This window comes from Ammospiza nelsoni, chromosome 7 (genome assembly GCF_027579445.1).
Source record: "Ammospiza nelsoni isolate bAmmNel1 chromosome 7, bAmmNel1.pri, whole genome shotgun sequence".
NCBI classification, from domain to species: domain Eukaryota; kingdom Metazoa; phylum Chordata; class Aves; order Passeriformes; family Passerellidae; genus Ammospiza; species Ammospiza nelsoni.
The window spans coordinates 28,889,957-28,915,324 of NC_080639.1; the positions used below are offsets into that span (position 1 = coordinate 28,889,957).

General features: G+C 41.0%; 2 protein-coding genes across 2 annotated transcripts in view; one reads left to right on the forward strand and one right to left on the reverse strand.

Annotated features, from left to right (window-relative positions):
* Positions 1–20,947, reverse strand: part of HSPBAP1 (HSPB1 associated protein 1) — a 38,572-nt gene extending 17,625 nt beyond the window's left edge. Inside the window, exons 1-3 of the mRNA XM_059475900.1 lie at positions 20,479–20,947; positions 8,253–8,438; positions 2,558–2,742 (exon numbers count right to left, since the gene is read on the reverse strand). Of these exons, the coding sequence (XP_059331883.1) occupies positions 2,558–2,742; positions 8,253–8,438; positions 20,479–20,890 (783 nt within the window). The 5' untranslated portion in view covers positions 20,891–20,947. The remainder of the gene's footprint in view (positions 1–2,557; positions 2,743–8,252; positions 8,439–20,478) is intronic.
* A 56-nt stretch (positions 20,948–21,003) lies between these two features.
* The window catches only part of SLC49A4 (solute carrier family 49 member 4), a 66,227-nt gene continuing 61,862 nt past the window's right edge, over positions 21,004–25,368 (forward strand). The window contains exon 1 of the mRNA XM_059476062.1: positions 21,004–21,337. Coding sequence (XP_059332045.1) covers positions 21,004–21,337 — 334 coding nt within the window. The remainder of the gene's footprint in view (positions 21,338–25,368) is intronic.

A 25,368-nucleotide genomic window follows, 5' to 3' on the forward strand; every position in this document is an offset into this window, starting at 1 on the left:
CTATGGATGAGGAAAACGACAGCTAGACATTATAAGGATGACTTCACCACGACACTGCATCAGGAGACCCTCAAAGTGAGCGATAGCCTTCCCAAAAATTAGGTGTTGCTAAAGATTCTGAATTTCAGAGTTATTGATTTTAAAGATATCATTTGAAAGAAATGCAGAAGTGTAATATAAACATTTGTCAAAGACAGCAAATGATCAAAAAGAAAAAGTTGCTCCTATAGATTTCAGCAGGCATAAAATTTGGAATTCAATACAACTATTTCAGTGAAAAAGTTAAGCGTAGCACCATTTCTACACTTTAATCTCACACCTAAATAGTTTTTATATTTTGTTACAATTTAAGTGAAAAGAAAGCACACATAATCAATATCAGATTTAAAAGAACTTTTTGAAAATGCTCCTGCTGTAGTAAATAGTTGAAGTGATTATGGGTAAAATAGTTTTTAACCAATGAACTGAAAAGGAACTGGTAGTATTACTGAAATCTTGTCACACTGGGTTCCTTTTCTACAATAAAAAGCCAGAGTAAGAGGAAATGCACTAAAAGGTGTTCCAACCATAACAGATGGCACATTACTTGTGATATATATTTATTTCATTTGCTGCTTATAATGAAGTTAATCTGTACCCGTATGTCACTTTAAAAGGTCTCATTTCTATTTAAACTTCATGCATGTATCTTGCTCCTGATTTATATCTCAAATTCTGTAATGAAATATCAACTGAACAAAAAATGTAAGATGCTAGATATTGCTCATAGATTAGAATAACGGAATCATTACCTTAGCCCACACAACTGTAAATGATAAACAGTGCAATCTAAATTTCAAACAACTTCTAAATGGCCCTATTAATCACTATAAATAACAGTGCAGTTGGCCTTCTTTTCCCCTTCAAATAACCTCACATAAATCTAAATAAAATCTAGAAGGAAAAAAAAGGAGTTATCATCAAATTCACACAAGAATTTCCACAAAGAACTCCTTTGGCTGGTATAAATTGTGTAGCAGTATTTCAAAAGCCATGTGAGTGTGGAACTGATGGAGGCATTTCTCTCCCATGCCTGTGAAAATGGCAGATGACACACACCATATTTGCTTGCATAACACCACCAAGTCTTTCCTTCCCAGATTCTGCTTCTCAAAAAAATTCATGGCATAACCATTACGTGTGTCTGTTCTAAAAATGCAGTACAATCTGTTGTGTGTTAGGTCAGGTGATCAGGTTGTGGCATGGCACCTGCACAGAAATACAACTCCTGGAGCCTCAACTTTGTTCTTGAATGGGGGCAAGGGAAAGAAAGAGGCAGAAAAATGGTTGTTTCCTTCAAGTGTGAATGAAGCAGAAGGATATTCAGGACTTCTGAGCTGCTATTGGCCTGTGCTGGAAGACACATGGAAATGCTGTCTGTGGAGGCAGACAAAGAGAAGACCAAAGAACAACTATAGACAAAGTTATGCAAAGATCTGGGGAAGCCAGAAACATCCCTGGAGCTCCCAGTTTAGTTCAGACAACACAAACCAGCCCAAGGTTATGTGATGCTGGTTATGTTTCAGTGTGCTCAGGAAGGGAAGGGGGAAAAGAAAGGTAAGATGATCTCTGTGCCCAATCCTTACCTTCCGGCCCAATGGAAAGTCGGAAAAGTCTGAAGGTCTGAAAAAAGACTGATCACTGTAAAACATCAGTTTTACTGGCACAAAAGAATAAAATACATATGAGGAACATGGGAAATGCTTTCTGAAGAAATAATTAATTTGAAGGGGCTTATCAGTTCATATTCATTGTCACCCCAGTGATACAGTGATTTTACAGGCAATTATGATTCCATTTCCCCCTTTCAAAGTATAGAAATGAATAAGGCTTTACTTACTCTTTCTTTATATCTTTTGAAGAAGTATACCTTTTGTATAGCTGTCCTTAATTTTGCCCTCTTACAATTTGCAAGGAGAAGTAGCAAGAATGTAGATGAAGCAAGACATTGAAATAGGAGATAGGCACAGAGAAAATAAAAGGAAATACCTTGGGTAGCTGTCCTACTGTGTATGGTAATTGCATACTTCCATGGACAGGTTATTTCCTGTATTTTACTGCCTCCACAGAATCTCTCCTCCTCACAAACAGTTAATCTAATTATATTAAGGAAAGGAGCTAAGCTACTTAATAAAATGAGCCACAAGGCAAAACATGGAGCAAAGCCATGTTACAGCCTTGTTACTACAATGAAATACATGCCATCAATCCTCCCTCCTGAGTGGAGCTGTTCATTTGGGCACCATTTGGGTGTAAGGTGGATCTGGCCTAAATAGGAAGAGAGTGATGCCAGGCTGGTAATTATTTTTTGTCACTTGGAGTGGTGTTTCTAAATTTATAAGGAGACTCAGAACTTTGATGGCTGCCACTTGGCAGATTTCAGTTTGCCTGAGAGCTAATAGCTTTTCTTTCAGAATTTTAAAATAAGTGGCCAAAGGAGCAGAGAGGGATAGCAGTAGAAGCTACGTTAGATAATTTGCAGTGGTTCAACTAGGAAGAGATAATATTAATGTTTCACCTGGAAAATTTCTGGCTTGTCTTCAAATATCCTGGCAATGTACTTGTAGTCAGCATAAGCCCAGTATTTGGAGTAATCGTAACAACTGAATGGTCCAGAGAGACAAGAAGGCTGCCCACAACTCCAAGCCAAAAACTCCTCAAGTGTAGCTTCCACATAGCTACAGCTGGTTTCAAACTGGGGAACTAGAGCAACAAAAGAAAAATCAAATATTACATGAGCATTGAGCACAGAATCAGTAAAAATAATACAGGTTCTCTCAGCTGTGGTTAAATGGAAAATCAGATACAAATCTGACTAGGTAGCTTGACTCTGGTCAATAAAATGGTTCTCATGACCTAACTCATAAGTAAAGTCTGAGACTATTGCTTTTTCATTAAGGTTTAATTGAATGGCTCTTACCTTGAACTTGCTGTGAGACAAAAGCAGACCAATAGTTAGTGTTGTTCTTCAGCACAGTAACTCAATAACACACCCAAGTTCACAAAAGAGCTTTGCTTCATCTCCCTTCCTAAGTGTGAGGTGCAAATGTGCACATCAAGTATTTCTGTATCCTTCATTTTGTCTCCATAGATTTATGCAGATGGACATGTTCATCTTACCCTTTCCCTGAAGCAATGACCAAGCCAGTGTGGTCATGCATAGAAAGTGAGGTATGGAGCCACACACATGCTGCCAATGATCCATCTAAAATGCTATGTGGCCTTATTTTTCATTTGGGGCTGACAAAAGCATATTGCAGTGTTCCTTGGCAGACACAGAAAGTGTTTACCAGCAGGGTTTTGCTCCCAGCATGCTTTGGTCAGGCTGACTGATACAGCCTTTCAGCTCAAGGTCAGGTCACTTGGAAGGCCTGTAAGGTAGCCCACATCACAGAATATTTTAATTGCAGTTCATCAGAGATCTTCATTTCCTGCCACCACTAATTGTGCCATCTTCAAAGAGACTTATCCAGTGTTAAAAAAATATTACTTTACTATAACTACTACTGAGGAAAAATTACTGCAGCCTGCATGAATGACAATGACAGAGCTGCAATTTAATCTTGTGTAACTTGCAGAGAGCTGCACAGAAATGGGATCCTTTCACTGCTGTGCAGCAGCAGCTCTTGGTTCTTAACCACTTTCATTTCGTTACTGCAGCAGTTCTCACAGAGTCTCATACAGCTTTTACAAACCTTTATCACTATTATTTTCCATTGTAGTAGCATAGGTAGTGGTTTCCTTCCCACTACTATAAAATCATTACCTAAAAGTGTCAGTGGATGGGCTCCCTACCTAAGGACTGCATACAAGACATATAAATCACTTGCAAGTCACAAAATCACAACCAAAACCCTCTGGTTTGCATCCCATATCTGTGTTGCAGTCCCTCTCCTGATACCCAGGTTTTAATGCAATGTTTATCATTTTACTATAAGGTGTCTGGCAGAAATATTAGACAAAAGAGGCACTAATGAGGGTGCCTCAATATCTGTATTACTTTCATGAGAAAAAAAGAGGACACTTTTTCATTTCATGACACTCTTAGGACACTGCATATTTTCCAAGATAACTCAGAAGCAAATGTTTTAAAGGCAAGAAATATGCTCTTTCTACCTCACAGCATATTTCACTCTCAGTTTCATTAAAAAAAAATCCAACTATGAAAGGCAAGACTATCTTGTAGAATGCAATCTCCTCAGGGCAGGGCTCTTGGTTTGATTGATACCTTATTCAATACCAAGGTGTGGGTGGTTATGGAAAAATAAATAGTAATAAAAAACACATTTGGGCAATCTAGACAGTTTGCTTAGATGGGTTTGTAGGTTGTAGGCTGCAACAAGGGTGAAAATGTTAGCAATGAGCAACAGAAAGCAACAACATTATTAACCAGTTTGCTAATACTTAATGATTTAAAGCTGAGGGTGTTTAGTAATTGACAAATTGCAGATTAAGCCATGCAAGTCTAAAGTAGGCTGCCAGTTCTGTCTGATGACATGCTACCTGAAGGCATAACAGTCCTCCTCTTTCCCCTAATACCACAGATGGAAATTGGAGGGAAGGAGAGAAGGAAAAAGTGGGTTTCAGAGAAGCAGCTCTCCTCCTTAGTTAAGGTTTGGTTCTGACAGTTGCCAGCATCTGTTCTTAGAGTGTTTGCAATGTGTACTAAGGAAAATGTAGACAAAAAAGGTGTAATAGCCTTAGAAAACACCTAAAGCTCCATTAAGAATGCAAATGAAATATCTTCTCCTTTCTTTAAAGAAAATCAAACCCCTATTCACAGCTGCTGGGGAATTAAATAATCCAAGCAAGGAATAGCCACTTCATACTAAAACAAAGCACAGGCATACTCACAAACAAAAGAACCTGGCCATGCACATCCAAGTCCAATAACCACTTCATATCTCAGCTTTATGCAACATTTAATCTGTGTACAGTATTTGTACTGTATTTCAGCCTCCTATTCAGCTACTGATTCTGCAGCCACCTTTGCAGTCTCCCTCTATATCAAACCTCAGAGATCTGAATTCTTTTGCCATCCTTAGTGATAAAACCTCTTGGCAAGATGGTCAAGTTGCAGCCCTTTCCTATCCAACTGCACATCTGACAGCATCAGCTCTATCCAGCATCAGTGAGAGAGAAACATCCTCCAGAGATCCTGTGACTCAGAAACTGATTAACATGACAGCTTCTTGTTCTCTCTGGCTTCTTCACAGTAAACTCATTGTTGATTCATTTTACTATGCAACCACCAAAAACAGTCAAAACAAAAAATGGCTGCATACAGAAGTCAGTTCTGTGTAAGTTTTCTTCTTACTTTGTGCTGGTGTGCTCCAGGTAGCCATCAGACACAATGGCTGTAATGCCACATTTTCTCTGTCAGAAGCAAAGCTTCTGAAGCTTTGGCCTATCCCTTATCCCACATCAGAAAAATAAATCTTTTAGTGTGGCTGGAACCAGATGGGTAGGGATTTCCTGATTAATAGCATCTTCACTGTTCTTCTAATGAACTCTGGTACTCTCTTTGAAGGTATCTTTTGTCAATGATTAGTCCTCTGATTGTAGTTTTTTCCCTTTCTTATGGACACAAACTGTTTAACTTCTGTAATCAGACAGAATACTATAAAAAACACACTTAGGTACAAATAATATATGCAAATAATACTGCTAGCTCTCACATTTTTCCATATTTCAAATGTGCCATCCACATTGGTATGCTTCAGAGGTTACAAACTAGTAAGAAAATCAAATATAAAATCCTTGCAACTCCCACCAAGTTGCCCCATTTGCAATTCTCACTTTTGTACATTAAGGAATCTTCAGCTTGGGAAACCCATCCAGATGCAGATGTGGCACTAAAGAAAGATGAGGAATTGCTGTGGTAAGAGATCTCCATGAATTTTGAGTTTTCCAGATGAACCTCACTTAAATAACCTCAGAAATTCTGAAGCTGCCATTTCAGAGTGTCACCAGATGTGCCTTTAAGCAGGAGAGTGGATTTTTTCTTTTGCATTTCCAATTCCATAGTAGGAGAGGTCCCACCTAGTCTTAAGGCAATAAACCTCTTGGGGATATGGAAGGAATATTGAGAGAGAGAGATCAATGCAATTTTAGTTGTATTCTAAAACACAAATTCTGTTCTCTCTCTGAGCAGATGACTGGCTCCATTTCACCTAGGAAAGTTAGCAGGAACAATAAGAAAGAGAGGCCCTCATTAAAAGTAGTTTTAAGCATGCAATAGTGAGATCAACCACCTTCCAAATGACAGTGGCACATGGAATGTATTACATTATTTCAGACTCTGAGATGGCTTGGAAAATGGCTTCACTAATATATTCGTATATTGAAAATTTTTTATGGCATCACAGGTCTCATTCAGTTACAATATAACCCCTGAAGGCTGTACCAATCTCCTCAAAGACAATTCCAACCAACATTACCACATAATGGAGGCTCCTGGAGGCAAAATGATTTCTGCACAGGGATAAATGCCTTTAGGAAAAAGCAAAATGCAGTTAGATGCTTCAAGATATAAATTCCAATTTAAATCCACTCTGTATCTCTAGTGACTACAAGTTATTGTTAAGTGATGACTCTTATCTACTCAGTTGGTAGCATCAATCTGTGACTTAGCTACATAACACTCCATCAGTCCCATCAGAAACTCTGCCAGTTGGAACATCCATCTGGCTCTCAAAAAGTGCCTACTAATTAATGGAGAGTAGGATCAAAACTACTCTTTTACCTGGTAGGCCTTGTGTGTTACAACTCAGATATGTTAACAAGGTATAAGGTAACAAGGTATATAGGCAACAAGGAAAATATCATTTATATATATAAAATATATATAAATATATATGCTACACCTTCTCTATTGGCAATGGGATGCATTTCACAATTAGTGCAAGAATTAGGTGGTACCTCACTGAACTACAGAGATATTGCTATGAAGATGTGTACCAAGGTTTTAATTCTACACCTCAGTTTTTCCATTTGTAGAAAGTGAGTAAATAATATCTGTTCCCCCCAGGAATGGCACAGAAATCATTAATCCATGCTGGTAAAGTGCTTTGAAATCCTAACACACCAAGCATTTTCCCTCTAACACTTCTGTTTCATCACTTCTCTTGCAAAAATGGAACATGAAATAACATGGTCATGATGCTGTGAAGAAAGCAAATTTCACAGTGTTAAGTAAGATAGTATGATGTAATCCTACCACTTTCACTGGAACTGGCAGACCCTCATCTGGAGTCTTTGTGCAGACTCTGCATTCCAAGAAAGAGGAAGTCCAACTGAAAAAGGTTAGAAGACTACAGAAAGAATAATTGGGTAGGGTCTAAAAGACCATGACATATTAAATATTTTTAAAGTGGATTTTTCTGGCCTAAGGTTTAAAAAAAATCCTAAAGGTAGTCAAGATACTTTATAGGCAGAAGGGAGAAAGTGCATGGCAAAATGTATTTAGGTATGTTGTTGGGAGGGCAAAGGCTGTAAAGGGCAGGGATAAAGCAGTGCAGAACCTTTCAAGTAGATAACAGATGGAACATGTTTCTTCTGTCTTCCCCCCATGGTATGAAACTCAGTCTGTCCAAGGACTGTGTGCCTACAGACAGAGATGAAGTTGTAGTATTTAAAATCCAGTTGGAAAATTGTCTTTCTTCCATGGCATGTTCGAAGATGTATGAGTGAACCTGGAGGGTTAGCAGTGAAATTACTGCACTGGTGTCAAATGATTTTCTTAATGCTTTATACTTCCATCATGTCTTCCATCACAGGACCTTAAAGTACTGAAAATCACCTAAATCTTAAAAACCTATGGAGGAAGGTGAGAATTACCACCATACAGATAAATACCCCAAGTCTGGCTAATTCCTTAACACAGTCAGGCTTATGGATATGGAAGCTCAGCTCATGTGAACAATCTAATCATGTGTAAGACCAGGACCAAACACACATACGACAAAGCAAGGAAGGAACACTGAGAAACTTGATTCTTAAATGCTGGTGTTACCCACCACACCTCCTACTGAGAATAAACACATGAGAAAGAGAAGGGAGAGTTCTACTGCTGGCCAGATCCCATTCCTAAAAACAAAGCCTGCAATGAAAAGCAATACATTAGAGGAAAAACAGTTATAATGAAAAGGCAGATAATTGCAGGACCTGGAAAAGAGACTTGTGACATTAATGCCTGTCCACCTCATTCTCACCTAAATCCACTGTCTTCAGGCCCAGCCTAAACTGGATTGTCTTTCCCTCCAACACAGCAGAAAGGTATTCCACATTCCAGTGCAGGGCTGGCCAGTTGCCAACCATGTTACAGAAGACTGCAGGTTGCTGTAGAGACATCACAATTTCCTTGGTTTTCTCAGGAGTAAATGGTTTGACATCTTCATCTATGTAAAGAAAAAAAAAACGATGGAGATGATTTATCATACATGAAGTTTTACCTATCATCTTCCATGGGACAGAAAAAAATTAGAACTAAGGCCTCCTTTGTTTATGACAGATTGTTTTATTATATTTGTAGATTTTTTAAAAATCAAAGTTGTATTGCAAAGACTGCAAGAACTAAATTAAAGTTTAAAGCTTTGTATTAGCACATAAAATATAAAGCAAAAAATAAAAATAGGCACATGTTTAGAATTTTCACTTGTATCTTAGGCAATATAGCACTGTAGCCAAACTGCTTAGAAATAGGCTACCAATAAAACAAACTTGCAAATAATGTTCAGAGTTTAGAGAACATAAATTTAATGAGTAGCAGTTTTTCTGCATGGGATTCTTTCCAAAATTGTAGTGTATTGTCAGAGGTAGCAAATGGGCTCTCCATGTGTTCTCTTTAAACTGAGGAACAGTAGCACAACCAATCAGCAGGTATTTTTGAAGTGTTTTAAAATTTCATCAACAGAATTTTAGAAAAAGGAAATGATGCCAATCCAAGAACTAAACTAACCCAAGATTTCCATTTATTCCTTTGCTGTTTAGAGATTTATATGTCCCACTGAAACTGTCAAGCTGAAATGCTGGCAATCTTGAATTAACTCAGCACTTTCAGAACAACATTTCTTTAGGGACATATTCAGAGGGAAAATCTGGAGTTTTTTAAAAGGAATGACATCTCTGTAGAGCAGAAAAGGTGGACTACAGCTTCAGATCATAAAAAAATCCATTCATTATTTTAACCTCTATTGAGGTTAACTCATCCAGAATTTTTATCTGTATAATGGCTAAGATTTAACATACTGAATTGATACAAATGGCTCCTTGTGACTTCCAGCAGTTTATTTAAAACAAACAAACCAATTCAATTCAATCATTGTATACAGGGGTCAAATGATGGTCTGGCATACATGATGAATTTAATAAATACAGGCCAAGAAAATTTCCTTCCCCTCTGGGTACTAATTTTGCCTGTCATTCCTCCCCATGTATGGGAGATGGCAGAGAACCACCCAGTGGCACATGGGGCAACCCTGTGGGGCCAGCTGGGGGAAACACAAGGTGACCCACTGGGAACAATGTCACTGAGAAAAGTTCTTCAGTATTAATTTAAATGCAACAAAAATCTAAAATATATCTATGAATGCTGAAGTGGGAATGACAGGAGTAAGAGGTGTCCTGTACATGCTGTGTGCTGTATCTTGTTGGTAACTTTTCTGAGTCCCTCCTCTTTTGACAGGGTTTATACTCCCACATAGCTGTGCTTTTTGGTTTTCTAAATTAGGCTGCTATCTTCACACAAACTCAGTGGGAGGTATTGGGACTGGGATTTCCTAGAGTCAATGGGTCTCTTATTCCACAGTCTTCAGGGAAATCAAATCCCTCACTTTTCCCTCATGAAAACTCCATTGTGAAGCTTTAAAACTAAAGACCTCTGGTATTTCATCTTCATGGAATATAAAAATTTTAAATGGCTTCTCTTTCCTAAGGCAGACAACAGGAGGGAGCTTGGATTTTGGTTTGTTTTCCACATTTGCTCTCCTAGGCAGAGCAACACTTGACAGGATGGTGTTGCTGTGACACAGGGATGTCTCTGACACTTGGCCTTCAGTCTCACACCCAGCAGCTGACACAAGCAGGACAGAAGGAGCCTCACAGGGACCGTATGGCTCACCATATGCTCTTCCCCACCCCTGAGGAGGCTCTGGGCTTCCCAAGGAGAGGTTGGCACACCTGGGGGAGCAGCTCCAGGGCAGGCAGAAAGGCCATCTGCAGACACAGGGCACGTGCTCTGAGCCACCAGGAGCTGCCTGGAGGCACGGCAAGAGGGGAAAGCTCAGCATGTTTATTCACAGCCGTTCTGGTCAGGAGCTAACACAAGACTTGGTCCAGATCTGAACACTCCCAGGGGGTTTATATAACTTCTGACTTTCACCAGGGCAATTATAATATTGCACAGAGGTGCTTTCACCATGTGGGAGCTGGCAGGCCTTACCTACCTTTCAGATTTTCCAGCTCATAAAAATGAAATCACTTCTGCTTAGGCCATGTTTATCACTGCATGGCTGTCTTTTTGACTACTCAGGGCTTTTTTTTGCTTTAAGGGCACTACATTTAAGTATTTTAGAGGATGTAAATGCAAATAAATGCAAGAAACTGGTGACACCTTTTTGGAAGATTTTGTAAAGCTGACTTTTATTGCAAAAGTTTCAGGTTTATCCTGTAACTTCAGTGAACAGTTGGGATGTGCTACAAAAGCAGAAATTTTACTGGAAGAGACAGGAAGGCTCCTTGAAGCCCAACTGTTGATTCTGTGTGGCTTTCTAATGTGATTTCCACATGCACATCATGCTTTTGCAAGGTGTGGTTTTAACCACAGGGCATACACACACAGTGGGAAGCTCAGAGCTGAAGCTACTGGGAGAGCAGGCCACTGGCAAACAAAAAACCACAATTAGGTTAAATAGCCTCTCCTCTACTGTATGATTGTCATGTCACCATGTTCAGTTGTAAACGTATTTCCCTATGAAATCAAGAAAAAATGAAAGAGTCTGTCTTACTAAGATGCTAATAATTCCTATCTTCAAACAGTATTAAAATCTTTGTTAAATAAGTATATATCTTCTCCTGATATAGATAATCACATACGGTACATATAATGCACAGTGGCATTTGAAACATTTTAGAAAATTTAAAGACTTAAACAAATATACATTAGGGATTTTTGCAAAGACAAATGCAGACTCTTGCTGGATCTGTGTGAAGAATTTGTGTCTTGATTTGCCTTTGTATATTTCTTGGTGAGAACAGAGTCAGCTAAACGGAATTCTTTCCCTGTAACACTTGTCATGCATATCTAAGTGCCTGCTAGAGAAAAGACACTTGATAAAAAGTAAATATCATATAATACAGCAAATAGATATTATCATAATTTGGAGAACTCCGCTCAAGACCAACAGAGATTTCTGATGAAACCATATGCTGTAGGAGTGGGGAAAAGTAATTAAAAGAGATATCTGAAGATAGAAGATCTGAAGAGAGATTACCAGGGTTATAGTTTAAAATAATAATTTCCTTAATTGTTATTATCATAGTTTCACAAAAACCTTATAAACTGGGCTGTTGCTTCTTGGTATTTTTTAGCTTGAGATTGATGGTAATGAGTCCAAGACAAAACCTGAGGTTATGTAGCATATATAAGTATACATACAGTTTGGATACAGATGTGCACAAGTAAAAGGTGAAAAAATAAAATGTGTAGCAAAGAAGAAAAATATCCATTGCACATCTTAGGCATTAAATATCAAATTCCTAGGGGAGACTGGGTAGCAGGAGAGAATAGAAATGCATATTCCCTTGAAAAAGAAAAGCTCTGTGGGAGTCTTAATTTTCTCAGTTGTACTCTGATCCACAAGAGAAAAGGAATACTTCAGCTTAGCTCTTTCTATCAGGCTCAACAAATGGTGCGACTTCACAGTACAAAAGGAAGCAGGAATAATTTGTCTCGTGTTTTGACTTTACCCAAGGCATGTACAGAATCCAGCCAGGAACTGAAAAAATGAACCAAGTTTTAGCTAAAGTTTTGTAATTGTGGCAGCTTATATAATTGGCAAAACACATAGGTGTTCTTTAGAAAGGCAAAACCTTGCAAAATAGAGATCTCCCAATTAAAAAAAAGAAAGCTCTCCAGTTGTCTTTACCCAAAGTACTGTCAAACATTAAGCCTCATCCAGACTTAGCACTGAGGGCAGGTAAAAGAAAAGTAATGAATTGGCCAAGTAGTCTCCAGTAGACTTTGTGCTTCCAAAACAGAAAATAATTTAATGTTTCTGATTAACAATTTTTCTGACTAACTGAGTTGGGTTTGGGAATTAAGAGTTTAGCACAGCAGGCAGTCTAACTAAAAGTGGACTTGATCAAAGTTGTTCAGAAGTTAAATGTACAGTCATTAAAAAGCTAAATGTACTGTCATTCATTTAAAATAATTTAGCAAATTATAAGAATTCATTAGTGCATGGCAGTTGGCTTCTGCCAAAACAACCTGCTGCTTAAATATGAGATTTAATTGAGAGGTATTAAAATTATTTTCTAAAATAGGAAGTACAAGGAAATCCTGGTAATGTATTTGGTACATACATCATCAAATTGTTTTTCTAGCAAATCTGTAATGCTCCCTTTTCCTTACTTCTTTTATTAAAAAAAAAAAAAAAACATTTTGAATACATTAATACAGAGCAGTCAGTGAGTCAATAAAAATCACCTAACCTCCAGAATCTTAACTATTCAACAACCCAGAGTGGGAAAAGAGAAGGTACGGGGGAAGATGAGCAAACTCCCCAAACCAAATATAAGTGACTTGCTTTGGAGGTCAGACTTAATGGTTTCACAGTACATTAATTCTGTAAATTTAAAAACCAACTTTAAATAATCTGCATTTTAATCTGCAGTGTGATTACAACACTAGGCACTATAATCAGCCTCCTCTGGGCAAACAGAATGCCTCTAAATATACATGTGTGGTTTTCAGGATTGGCTGCACCAACATCTAGGTATTACCTGCCAGCCAGCTATTGCTGTTGCTCTTAATTTTGGCTGTGGGAATGTTAATGCTGTGAACGCACACAGCCAGCAGGCAGCTACCTGCACATCAGATGTGCAGATGCTTTGGTTACTGAAGGAGAGGTGGCAGCTACCCCAGATGTGCAGATGCTTTGGTTACTGAAGGAGAGGTGGCAGCTACCCCAGATGTGCAGATGCTTTGGTTACTGAAGGAGAGGTGGCAGTTGCACGGAGACTCTGGACAGACCAGTCTGCACTTGTCAGACTGGCAGCCTGAAGCCAACACAGCCTTCCTTCCTCTCCGACACTGCTACTGAAGAAGGAGGGCAGCCAAAGGAAGAAAAGAAAGAGGCTGAATGAGGAATTTGGACTCAGTTTCCAGTACTCCTGTGGCAGGGATGAGCATCTTGCAGTTTTTCTTACAGGAAGTTGAAGTGACTTCAGACGTGAAGTAAGAGAGGGGTGGGAGCCATGCCCAAACCTCATCTTGTCCTTCCGATAGAGCAACGGGAATTGCTGCCAGACTCCTTAGGGGGGAGCAGGGGAGGGACCTCCCCCCGCCTGCTCCAAATGACGTATGCTCAAGCATACGTTTAGGAAATTGTTCCCCTAAATGCCCTACGGCTCTTCCTCGAAAGCTCTTCCTGACCCCCTGGCCAGCCCCTGCCCGACGTCTCTCCTCCATCCTGCCGTGCAGGTTCAGAATGCAGCTCTGCCAGTTTCAGCTCATGAACTGAATGCTCAATGACCTCAGCTCCTCTGGTCTCCTCCAGCAGAAGAAATGCTTGAAGGAAAAGCCTGTGGTCTTTAACCAAAACCTTCCACCAAGATATAAAAAGATAGACTATTCTTCCTTAAGCTAGGCTGCCAAAATTCCACCTTTCTGTTAGCCTGTGGGGTGTGAATTACACACACCTGCTACTGAGGAAATTCAGTAGCCAAAACGCATCTTCCCAGTGGCCCACCAGCACTGATACACATTTCTGACATTTGCTAATAAACAGAAAATTTAATACAAAATTCAATGCTAATATAGCATTATAATTGAAGGTAAGGGAACTTGCATGTCAGGAAGTTAATGTGTGTATTTCTAAGGAAAAAAAAGAATTTGTTCATATTATAAGCAAAGTTTATTTGTATTTCTTTTTCTATTCCTTGTCAGTAGTACCTATGAAAGCACTACTCTTAAATAGATGAATACACTGTATAAAATTCACTGTCAGAAACTGTAACCAATTGTGACTTTATTGTTGTTCAGTCCTGCAAACTTGACTGACAAGAACTTCAAAATGGCAGCAACAAAAGAATCTAAATCTTCTCATTTACACTATTTTCCCATAAGTTATGTAGTAAATAGTCAATAGTATTCTCAAAATACATGCTTTTTGTCCCTACAAGCTATTGTAATAAATAGTAATTAATACAATGGAGCCTTTTGAATTTGATCCTCAAAGGAGTTCTGATGGCACTATACATGACCTTGTTCACCATCATACTGCACAGGATACAAATTATGATTAATGACAAAGTCAATTAGAGGTATAATTAATTGTCAGAATGAAATTATACTTTAAAAGAGTATAAGAAATTTTTGAATTACATGAATTATTGACTTGAAAGAGACCCACCATGTGAACCTGAAGAACAGTTTCTGAAATGCACAATAAGGGGATTAGATTCAGGGATTGCCATTATTATAGGAATACTAAGGAAAAAGCATGGCTATTATTCCATTGTTTACATCATTCAAGTTCTTTCAGCATGGCTAAAACAATCAGAAATGACTTTAATCTTTGCTTCAAATTCCTATTTCTGTTCATAAAGATTTTCATGCTGCAACATGAATTTTGATGGTGAAAAACTGTTAACAGTGCATATTTTGAATCCTGGGGTTCATATAGACCCAGACCATATAGGTTCATGTAAAAATATTGCTTTACTTTGACATAATGTCAGCAATACACTTGACCAAAACAGCCCACAAAAATGTGAACTACCAAGGTTTTCTAACTTAATTTTCAACCTTAACATGTTCATGGTTAGTTCTGGTTTTTAATATAACTATTAAACATAAACTCTTCTTTAGCTGAAAAAGCACAGCCTTTTCACAACTTTGTAATACAGTGAACTGCTGCTAGTGATGTCAACATATCTTCAGCATTTTCCCTCCAGAGATTTCCTTTATCTTTTCTTTTTCAAATAACAACTGCCTGCAAAGTTTCTGTATCTGTAAACACCAAGACTAAATATCAGAGAAGATCAAGGACTGCAGGCCCAAGTTGCTACTCAGATCTCCATGAACTCCTGTTGTAATCAGCTGCATCTGCATTTCTGGAGACTGAAGGTGACCTTTAATTATACAACAAACTATGACAGTGCTGCTGCTTTGGAATTTTGGAAGTTTCTTGCAATATGTAAAATCTACCAAAACTCAGTATTTTTCAGCCTATGAGTAAATAGGGAAAACTCCTTACAGTTTCAATATTTTCATATTCTTTTTAAACATTAGTATCACTCAACATTGTCTGATGTAATACTAGTATTAGAAGGAATGATGTCTTTTATGTCTGGTCTTCAAAAGTATGAATTTTACATAGAATTTTAAGATAACCCCTGAACATTAGCGAAATAATAAAACTGTGAAAGGTTAAAGTTGTACTTTTATACCAAGACATCCAAACTACCTTACCATTGCTCTTTTTAAAAATAATCTTACAGAACCCAACATCTCATGCTACTATATCTACTCCCAAGAATTTCATTGCGTCTGTGATCACAAAGCATAGAATATTTAAACTTTATTCATATATGTCCCTGCTGAGAAAAGCACAAAGAAATAATCTATTCAGCCTCTTCTTTCTATATGGAATTACATGTTAGAGTCACATTTTCAAAGACACAAAAAACATTTTGTGAGCTTTTTTCCTCAATATGTATTTGATCCCAAACACCTATCCAGACAATCAGGTCTTCAGACAACTCATTTGCAGAGCTCACAGCATACCTATTGTATGACAGCTAAACGTGACTAGAACAACACAAACAAACTCCCTAATGTCTACATTGTTAATTATAGCAGAGAGGTAATTAAACTACCCCTTATTGCTTCCATGTAAGACAACAGGAGAACAATGGCACAGTTTGATAAGAAATGAGAAACACGTGCACCAGAGGCACAAAGGACAGACCAGTACCAGAGCACCATGACTATCTCTCCTTGCTGGCACCAGAGACAATGAGACCTGCACTGAGGCAGTCCCAGCACAAGGAAACAGTGGAGATTTTCACCCTGTACTTCCCAATTCAAGCCTAGCATCCTGTGACTCAGTTCATTTGCATAATTCTCAGGTTTTCAGAAAGACAGGAACCATCAGTCTTTGGAAATGAATTTCCTTAACATAACTTTGGGGTGTAAAATATTCCACTGATGTCATTTGAGGTTACTTGCACATGGTGGCCCTGAATAAAATGAGACAACACAGGGGCAGTAGTCTGCTGAAGCTGGAGTTCCAATATAAACTCCCTACAATGTCTAAGACATGGAGCCTGAAGGCTAAGTGAGGTAGGGAAGTAGCCAACAAAATTACCTTGATGAAAGACATCATGTAGCTTCCACCTCCCCCTCAAAGAAGATACAATCATCACTTACATGTTCATCATTAAGGAGGTGATGAATGGAAGGAGAAGCAGAAATGGAGCACAGAATGCTTTAAATGTGCTCAAAGCCCAAGCCAGATGTGACTTTTGCATATTCCTTTTGAGAGCTGCACTAAAGAACCTGCAGTGTGGTGTACAGAGAATCCAGTGACATGTCTTTCATTAGCCAGCCACAAAGGTAGACTCCACAAGAAAAGGTGGAAAATCCCACCTCTCCCTAGAGAATCTTACAATGGGCTCTGGCTCACCACAAACCTGGAATCCTCTGCACTACAATGGTCACTCTGCAGTGGGGATACACACAGCTGCAATCAAAAGGTATAAATGAATTCCCCACTGGAAAACACTGAAGTTTGAATTTAAGGATAAAACTGCTCAGCTTTCATAAGCTAAAGATGTGTCTGGTCTGTATTTTTGCTTCCTGTTGATACTAGAAAAAAGGAAGCACTGTAAAACCTGAAGGACCAGGAAATCATTGTATGACGTTAGAGCTGGAGTTCACATACTTCCCAATGAAAAAGGAAGGCAAGAAAATATGCTGAATGAATACACAGATTGGAAGGTGCCCAAACCAGAGCAGATTTCAACCAACCTGTTCCTGAGCAACTAGAATAGAAACAATGTCAAAACTTAAGGAAGGAAGAACAGGATTTGCTCACACCTCACAGGCTCACCTTCAGAAGCGTTTTTCAAGATGGGGTGTAAAGAACTCACCCATTACAGATCCCTGCTACACCAGTGTTGTTTATGGCAGCTCTGAAACTGCACTGTCATAGTTCCAGCTGAAGTCTGGAAATTGAGGGAAATCCCTGGTAAACAGAACTTTTTTTAGATCCTGGAAGGAATTTTCATAATCTGCAAAATACTACTTTTCAATCTTTGAATTAATTTTGGGTTCTGCCCATTTGTGCCAAAATGCTTCTAAACTTTATGGGGTATGCAATGACTTGCTGCTTGTCACATTGCAAGGTATGAGTTGACACAAGAAAGGACAAGATTGTATACATGACATTAGGAGCTGTTGGGAGAGAGGTGTAAGAACCAAGGGGACACTGACATTCACTGAATCTCTGAGGAATGTCACATGGAGGCAAATCTGTCAAAACCATGGCGACAGGAAAGAGCAAATGGCCCTTCCTAATGTGCTAGGAACTGGGGGGTGCCCCATGGGGGGATGCTCTCCTGGACTGCTGAGCACAACATTACATGACAGATGTGTTTTCGCTGAACTAGACTCTCCAGATGCCCCAAGGTGGGGCAACAAACCATCAAAGCCTCAGTTTATATTAATAAGCCAATCTTAAATTGGCACACTGCAGGTGCCAACCTGCAAGCAGATCCACCAGGCCTGCCTCAGGAATGGCAAGAGCATTTGGAAGCAACGACAGCCCCAGTCATGTAATTTTTGTCTGTCACCACTAGTCTATCAGAGCTCCAGGCAACCAACTCCTCCTAAGATGAATTCCTGAATGTTTTAGGTCAGACACAGGCAGACAGGCAGGAATATGGTCACACAACCACCTCAGAGCTTGTAGGTTGGAAATGAAGGCACCTACCAATGGACACACTATTGTGCTCAGGCAAGTAGTACCTGCATGGGCATCTGTATCACAGTTTGGATCCAGGTGTCATTCTGTCCATGCAAGACCTGCATAGACATGAAAGTTATGGGCCAGGAGAGAAAATAACCTTTCTGCTTGCCTGAATATATGTGCATTTCATCTGATAATATTCAAATCTCTTTAGCTACATTATAATGAGGTTAAAGCAAGAAAAATTTCCCCACCTCAAATATTACAAATGTCAGTAATGAGAACAGTAAAAATGTCACCACACGGAGAAAAGAGTGAAATTAGCATATCTAGAGGAGTATTATACCCATGAGTGAAATAATGCAATCAGCTAGCTGCAAGATAAAGCTAATTTGGTTTCCAACAGTTTATCAACAATACACTGCTCCTTTACATTAACAAATTTAACCAATACCATATCCTGCAAACAAGAATAATTCACACAGAATATTACACTGTGTTAATTAAATAGCTGGAACAGAAAAGGTCAGGCCATGACTGAAAGATGTGCATATGGGTTGTGAAGCTATGAAAAGATGGAGCGATTTCAAATCAAGCAATTAAAATAAATTATTTAAATCATCATTAAGTCAATAATAAATATACTTAAATATTTTTAAGCCTATTTTGACAGCCCCTTTAGTTTGTTGCTGTTTCTCAGAAATTTCTCTTTCCTCATGAAAGAGTCAAAATATCTTGAAACCCATCGTAAGATGAAGTGTCTTGGCTAAGTTATCAAAGAATGATCCTGCTTATATTCAAGTTTTCATTTGACAAGGCAGATAATACGAGGCATGAGACAAGTTTTGCAGTTAAAAAGGACACCACAAAACCCCACTTGTCTTATTTCTTGATGGGTTTCCTGCCACTAGAACCATGAAACCTCCACAATTACTACAGTTAATTGAAAAATGTTCAAAGAGAGAAGTACTTTTTCACATTGTTTACTTCTGCAAATAGCAGCACTTTGTCTTTGGATGAATGCCAGCAAATCACTTAAATTACAGTTGTAACATACCCTTTTTAAATTGAAAGAATGTTTTGGCATGGGCTAAACTATGCTGAGGTGGTAATGTATGAAAAAGACTTAGTAAAATAGGGAATTAATCTTATTGGGAGCTCCAAAGCACTACCAGAATATATATCAGCCATGAGGAAGTCTGAATCTCACCCTATGTTTTTACTGTACTTTTGTCACTACAGCTGTACACAGCAGCCTCAAATTTGAGTTTTCTGTATGTCCCCCATTATTTAATTGTGTGTGAATTTTATTTTTCATGTGGCATTTCCTGAAGTTTTGTAGACAAAATATAATTTTCTTTTGATCATAGTTCAGCTGATTTCAGTCAGCATATACTTTCAGTATAGGAAACTGAGCTGCATGGACTAAAAAAAAAGCAATGTCTGTTATGTTCTGAGAAGAATTTCATGGGAATGAAATGAAACCTTGGAGATTTTGGCTGCAAAATTGTGGGATGGTGGCCATGTGTAAAACTCAGCTGTGCACTGCCCAGTACATCAACAGTTATGACACTGACACTGGACATAAAACCAGTCTGTGGGGATCCCACCGTTCAGCTCTCCTCGTTTAATTACACAGGCATTAATCAAGCCAACTTCCAGACTTGGTGACAGAATGTCTAATCAAGCCACACTGAAATACCCAATATTTTAGGGCACATGAAGCACTGTGCAGCATACGAGCCATTAATTTTATGACAAGTACAGATGGTTGATCTACAGATAAATTCTAACATAAACTAATCTAATGAATACATACTTCAATCTATTTAAATGATAATACTAATGAGCATAGTGTTCCCCACATGATGGTATATTGACCCGAATTATTTTTAAAATGGACTTCTGTGCTTGTTGTATCCGAACCCTGCTATTTTTTCCCGCTCAGTTCGGACTGTGGTTGATTTGTATCCACCAAAGCAACACGATTTCCTTCTCCCTTTAAGAGGATCGATATCCGAGGGACGCCCTGCTGCAGCACCTCCCAGCGCGAAGGTACCACGCTGCTGAGGGGGCCCGCGGTCGACAGGGACGTGTTGGAGGAGGAGCTGATGGAGGGGCTCGGCGGGTCCGGTCACAGGCCCGGTCAAGGCCCCGCTTCAGCCGCCGTTTCACCCTCCCCATACCCTCCTCGGCCCGGGCCTGCAGCCGCGCCGCGCTGGGCTCCGGGCCGAGGGGCACCTACCCGGCGCGGGGGGACGGCAGCTCTGCGCCCCGGCCATGCTCCGGCGGCTCTGCCTGCGGGGCGGCTCGGGCGGGCCTCGCTCGGCACCGCCTTCGGCGGCGCAAGGGGCAGCGCGGCCCGGGAGCCGCGGCGGGGCGGAGCCGGTGGCGGCGTGACGGCCGGAGCTCCCCGGCCCAGCCGGTGACACCCGGGCGGCCGCGCCCGCGGGCTGCCGCGCTCCTGCCCCGGGCTCCAATCCCCCGCTCCCCGCGGGGCGCGGCCCGGTGCCTTCCCCGTCCCGCACGCCCCCGCTGCCTGCCGGCGCGGCTCTCTCCCCGCGGGCGGCGGGCCCGGCTCTCCTCCGCGGCGCCGGTTCCTCCTCCCCTCGCCGGCGGAGGAAGGAGGCGGCCGCCGGCCCTCCCCGACCGCGCATGCGGCAGCGCCGGGCCGGGGCAGCGCTGCCGCGCTCGGGGGCTGAAGTGTGGGTGTCCCTTCCCCCGGCCCCGTCCCCTCCTCCCCTGCGGGCCCCCGGCAGCGCCCCCGCAGATGGGCTTGGGCTGGAGCAGCGCGGAGGAGCGGCGGCCCCTCCTGCCGCCGCCGCCGCAGCAGCCGCGGCCGCAGCCGCGGGGGCCGGCGGGGGTCCCGGCGGGGCGGCTGCCGCCGCTGTCGGGCCGCGTGTACGGGCGGCGGTGGCTGGTGCTGCTGCTGTTCTCGCTGCTGGGCTTCGCGCAAGGCCTGGTGTGGAACACCTGGGGCCCTATCCAGAACTCGGCCCGCCTGGCCTTCGGCTTCAGCGGCTGGGACATCGCCCTGCTCGTCTTCTGGGGGCCCATCGGCTTCGCGCCCTGCTTCTTCTTCATGTGGCTCATGGACAAGAAGGGTGAGCGGGGCCGGGGGCGGCGGGGCCGGGGGTTCGGGACTCCCCGACCCGCTCCTGTGGCTTTCCCCGGGCCAGGCGGCGACGCCGTGGCCGTGTCCCCCGGCGCCGCGGTCCCGTGGCCGGTGAAGGGGACCCTGCCAGACCGGGAACACTCGGGCCCAATGGCCTCGGCCTTAAAAAGGGTTGACTAACGCCTAAAAGGCATCATGACTGCTGTTTTCAGTACTCTGCCCAAACGAAGACTCACCAAACTCCATTCACAAGGAAGATACTTAAGCTAAGCGGAATTAGGGCATCTGACGTCGCATGCGAGGTGTGGGTCTGGAGGAGCTGCTCCAGTCCGGCATTGCCATCCAGCTGTTTGACCTGGTGGTGATTTCTGGTTACCAGCTGTCAAACAAACACGCGTTGATGTTTTGATCAAGTAGTGCCATTGCTCAGGGTGGCCACTGCATCTTGAAAGTTGTTCTTCATTTTTAAAAGCAGGCTGGACATGAAGTTGGTGGTTTTCTTTCCATTGTGCTAGGGAGATACAAAGACAGAGAACACAGAGAAGTTGTGCTTTGGTGTTTCAAAGAGGAGTACAAGGCAGAGTTTCCTAATTTGTGTTCAGACCATTGCATCTCAGTAGCAAACTTACCAAAATTGTGTTTGTCTCTGGAGAACTTCTCCAGGGTCTGCGTGGTTCCTCTGTGGTCATCCAGAGGACCATTCCAGTGAGGTCAAGCATCTGTATTTGCAGATATCAGCTTTTGGGCCTAAATCCACGGAAGGGATTTCTTTTAATTCCTGTTTAAACAGACCTCTAAACAGGAGATAGTCACCAGTGGACCCTTGTGGCTCCTGATCCTAAGTCCTACGTATTCCATTTATTTAGGAATTAATAGCTTATTTGTGGGAAAGGAAGGGGAAGAGGAAGGGAAAGTGAAAGCAGGCAGGGAGAAAAGTTGTATTTGAGAAGGCCTGTTTCAAAACTGTAATTACTTTTCCTAAAATTGAAGAGGCATTGGGGGAATAAAATTTACTGGGCTGAAAGTACATTCTGGAAATGAGTCCATGGTGGCTGTTCATCCAGTTTTCTCTCAAGCAGTTTAGACTTGAGCTGGCAATATCTGTGTCGATTGATACATAATAGTGTTGTTAATGATCTTAAAATTAAAGCAAGTTAGTTTGGTTTCTACAGTGAAGACTGCTCATGGCATGAAGGAAATAAAGGTAAATGTGAACCTATGCTTAGAGAGCTGAGTCTGTATTTTTATTTCTACATTTTCTATGAAGTTGATCCTGAGCAATGCAAAATAAAACTGTAAAAGTTTTGAAGCAATTCATGGGAAAAGAAACTTTAGTATTTTGTGCTTTTATATTATGATTAGTAGTGTAGTTGTGGGATTTCTTGGTTTCACGTGTAGGTTGTTTTGATGAGAATATGTATACAGGTGTTCTTCTCATTTCCCTAACCGATTGCTTTGGAGGGTTCTTTTGTGTGTTTGTTGGGTTTTTTTTTTTAAATTCTCATGTTCATTGGAGGTGCAGATATGAGCAACCCCTTTACTCTTGGTTTGTTGCTGTCCTTATTGAGAGAATGTTGTTAGGTAACCTGAACAGGGCATCTCAACTCATTTCGCTGTGTGCGTAAGGAGTACATATGGGCACTGGAGCAAGTTCTTTCCAGCAGGTTTTGTGAGGGCACTGAATGTTTTCTGATACTGTTTCTTGCTCTTTGCTGAGTCTGGGTGATTCCCACAGAGAATGTGGTGCTGTTCACTTTGGAAGTGATGGTGGAGTCCTGTCACTTGGTTCATCATGGAGCAGACAGGAAAGCTGCTGAGCCCCCAGTCAGCCATGGGGCACACTTCACTGGAGGCATGCTCTGGGGAGGAGTTACCTGCTCTTTGGAGTACACATGTTCCCGGAGGATCTTGACTATTGCTTTGAAGCTGTAAAGTTGGTTGAATCTGATCTTGCAAGGCTCATATTTCACTTGCTTGCTGTTACACCAGATTTACTCTGGAGAAGCTACACCATTTACTCTTTGACTTGAATCATTTGTTACTGGAGTTGGCTAGTAAAGGAGCTGTCAGGCAAAAATGTATTTGTGAAGTGTCAACATGTAAAACCTGGCAAGTATCAGAAGTATGACACTGTAGATGAGGCATGTCAGAATCTGAGAGGAGGTTGTGCTGTTAGATAGTCCTATACTTCACAGTCAGAGGTAAATCGAACTGATAAGTATCTGCCTGCTGTCACTTAATCTGATTTTGTGTTATGATGCTTCAGAAGAAGTTCAGAAGAATTGGTCTTTTTGGTTTTTAGTTGTTCATTCACAGCACATAGTTCACAGCATAAATCTGTATCTGTACCAGACTTCTGTTGTGCATTTTGTGCACCTGCTCCTTGTTTCAGTACTCTTGTTACCAGGTTTGGTCACTGGAAAGGTTTGGTCACTTTTCTTCTTTTTTTTTTGCTTCTTAACTAATTGGAAGTTGAAAGAATAAATATTCATGAATAGCATGCTAATAGTTACAAGAAGCATTTCTTGGATTCCATGAGCCGCTTCCATTATAGCTTTTCAGAGAAGTGTGGGGCCCTCTGAGAAGAGACAACAGCAGTGTTTATTTTTAGTGAGAGGTGTGCTAAATAACTTCTTTTCTTCAGTTTTGTACAGAAGGGTTCTAGGAGGGAGGAATTACAATTTTTTTTTGGTTTTTCTAACCTCAAAAGGTTTTTTGGCCCTTGTGACCTTTTTCCCTGTGGCCTGCTGAGGGTATCCCCTGGATTCACTCTGAAGGGCCTGGTTGCAGCCAGCCCAAGCTGGGCAATTGGGGAATGGCAGGAATACATGGACTGGGAAAGGTGTAGAGATGGTGTCACTTCTGGCTCCCTGAGGAATAATTCTGGCAACTGTATGCCTCCCCAGAGGATGACCCAGAAGGGTCTCGGTGCCAGAAGCAGCATGACAAAAAGTCTTCGTTGACTTAAGACCATGTTCCTATGGATCTGTAGGGATATAATGTTTTTTATGAAGTTGAAGATGATTTTTCATCAGGAAGGTAGTGTTGGTCTTCACAAGGCTTCACAAAGAAGCCTTTTTACTTGAAGATCTGAACAGACTCAAAGAAGACATTTTTGAAGGGATTTTCTACACTGTTTCAAAGGGTCTTTGAGGTGATGGAGGAAGTCTGGATTTAGCCCATGTCTCTGTAAACTGTGTAAACCAAAAGCTACTTTGTGGTTTTGCTGAGCTCTTGTCCTCAAATATACATTTGTTTTCAGATGCATAGTGAGGTTCACATATCACAGCTGAAAGTTCTCTGGGGAATGAGCTCTGTTCCTGTTCCTGCCTCTCAACTTCCTCTGGCTGAATTGTGCCAGCCCTTGGGCACCCCCAGGGGTTTCCAAGTTCCTTGGCTGGGTGCTGTGTAAGGACAGTGTCTGTCACATCTGTCACATTTCTTAGTCCTGTTCTGGGATGGGTGCATGATGAAATTCAGCAATTATATGTCACTTCTGAGTATGTGCCATTTTGGGTGGGTTTGAAAACTGTTTTCTATGTGCAGGATTAGAGGTGTTGTCTTGGTTGGTTTCTTAGTGAAGAAAGGTGAAAAGATAGAGGGTGCCATGGAACTATGTGTCTTATTTGGTGTATTTTCTTTAGCAATAGGATTAGAGAGTCCTTGTTTAAATTCTAATTATCTTTAGAGATTTAATAAGACTGAAATTAAATGGGAAATTATTTAAGTGTGCTATTGGATGGACCCTTGTTGTTTACATGATTAAAATTAGCTACAATTTGTCACATGATGCTTGAGTGTTTATGTACATTTCGTGCCTTGAGTGTTTCATTTCCTGAGAAATTCAGCAATTATATGTCACTTCTGAGTATGTGCCATTTTGGGTGGGTTTGAAAACTGTTTTCTATGTGCAGGATTAGAGGTGTTGTCTTGGTTGGTTTCTTAGTGAAGAAAGGTGAAAAGATAGAGGGTGCCATGGAACTATGTGTCTTATTTGGTGTATTTTCTTTAGCAATAGGA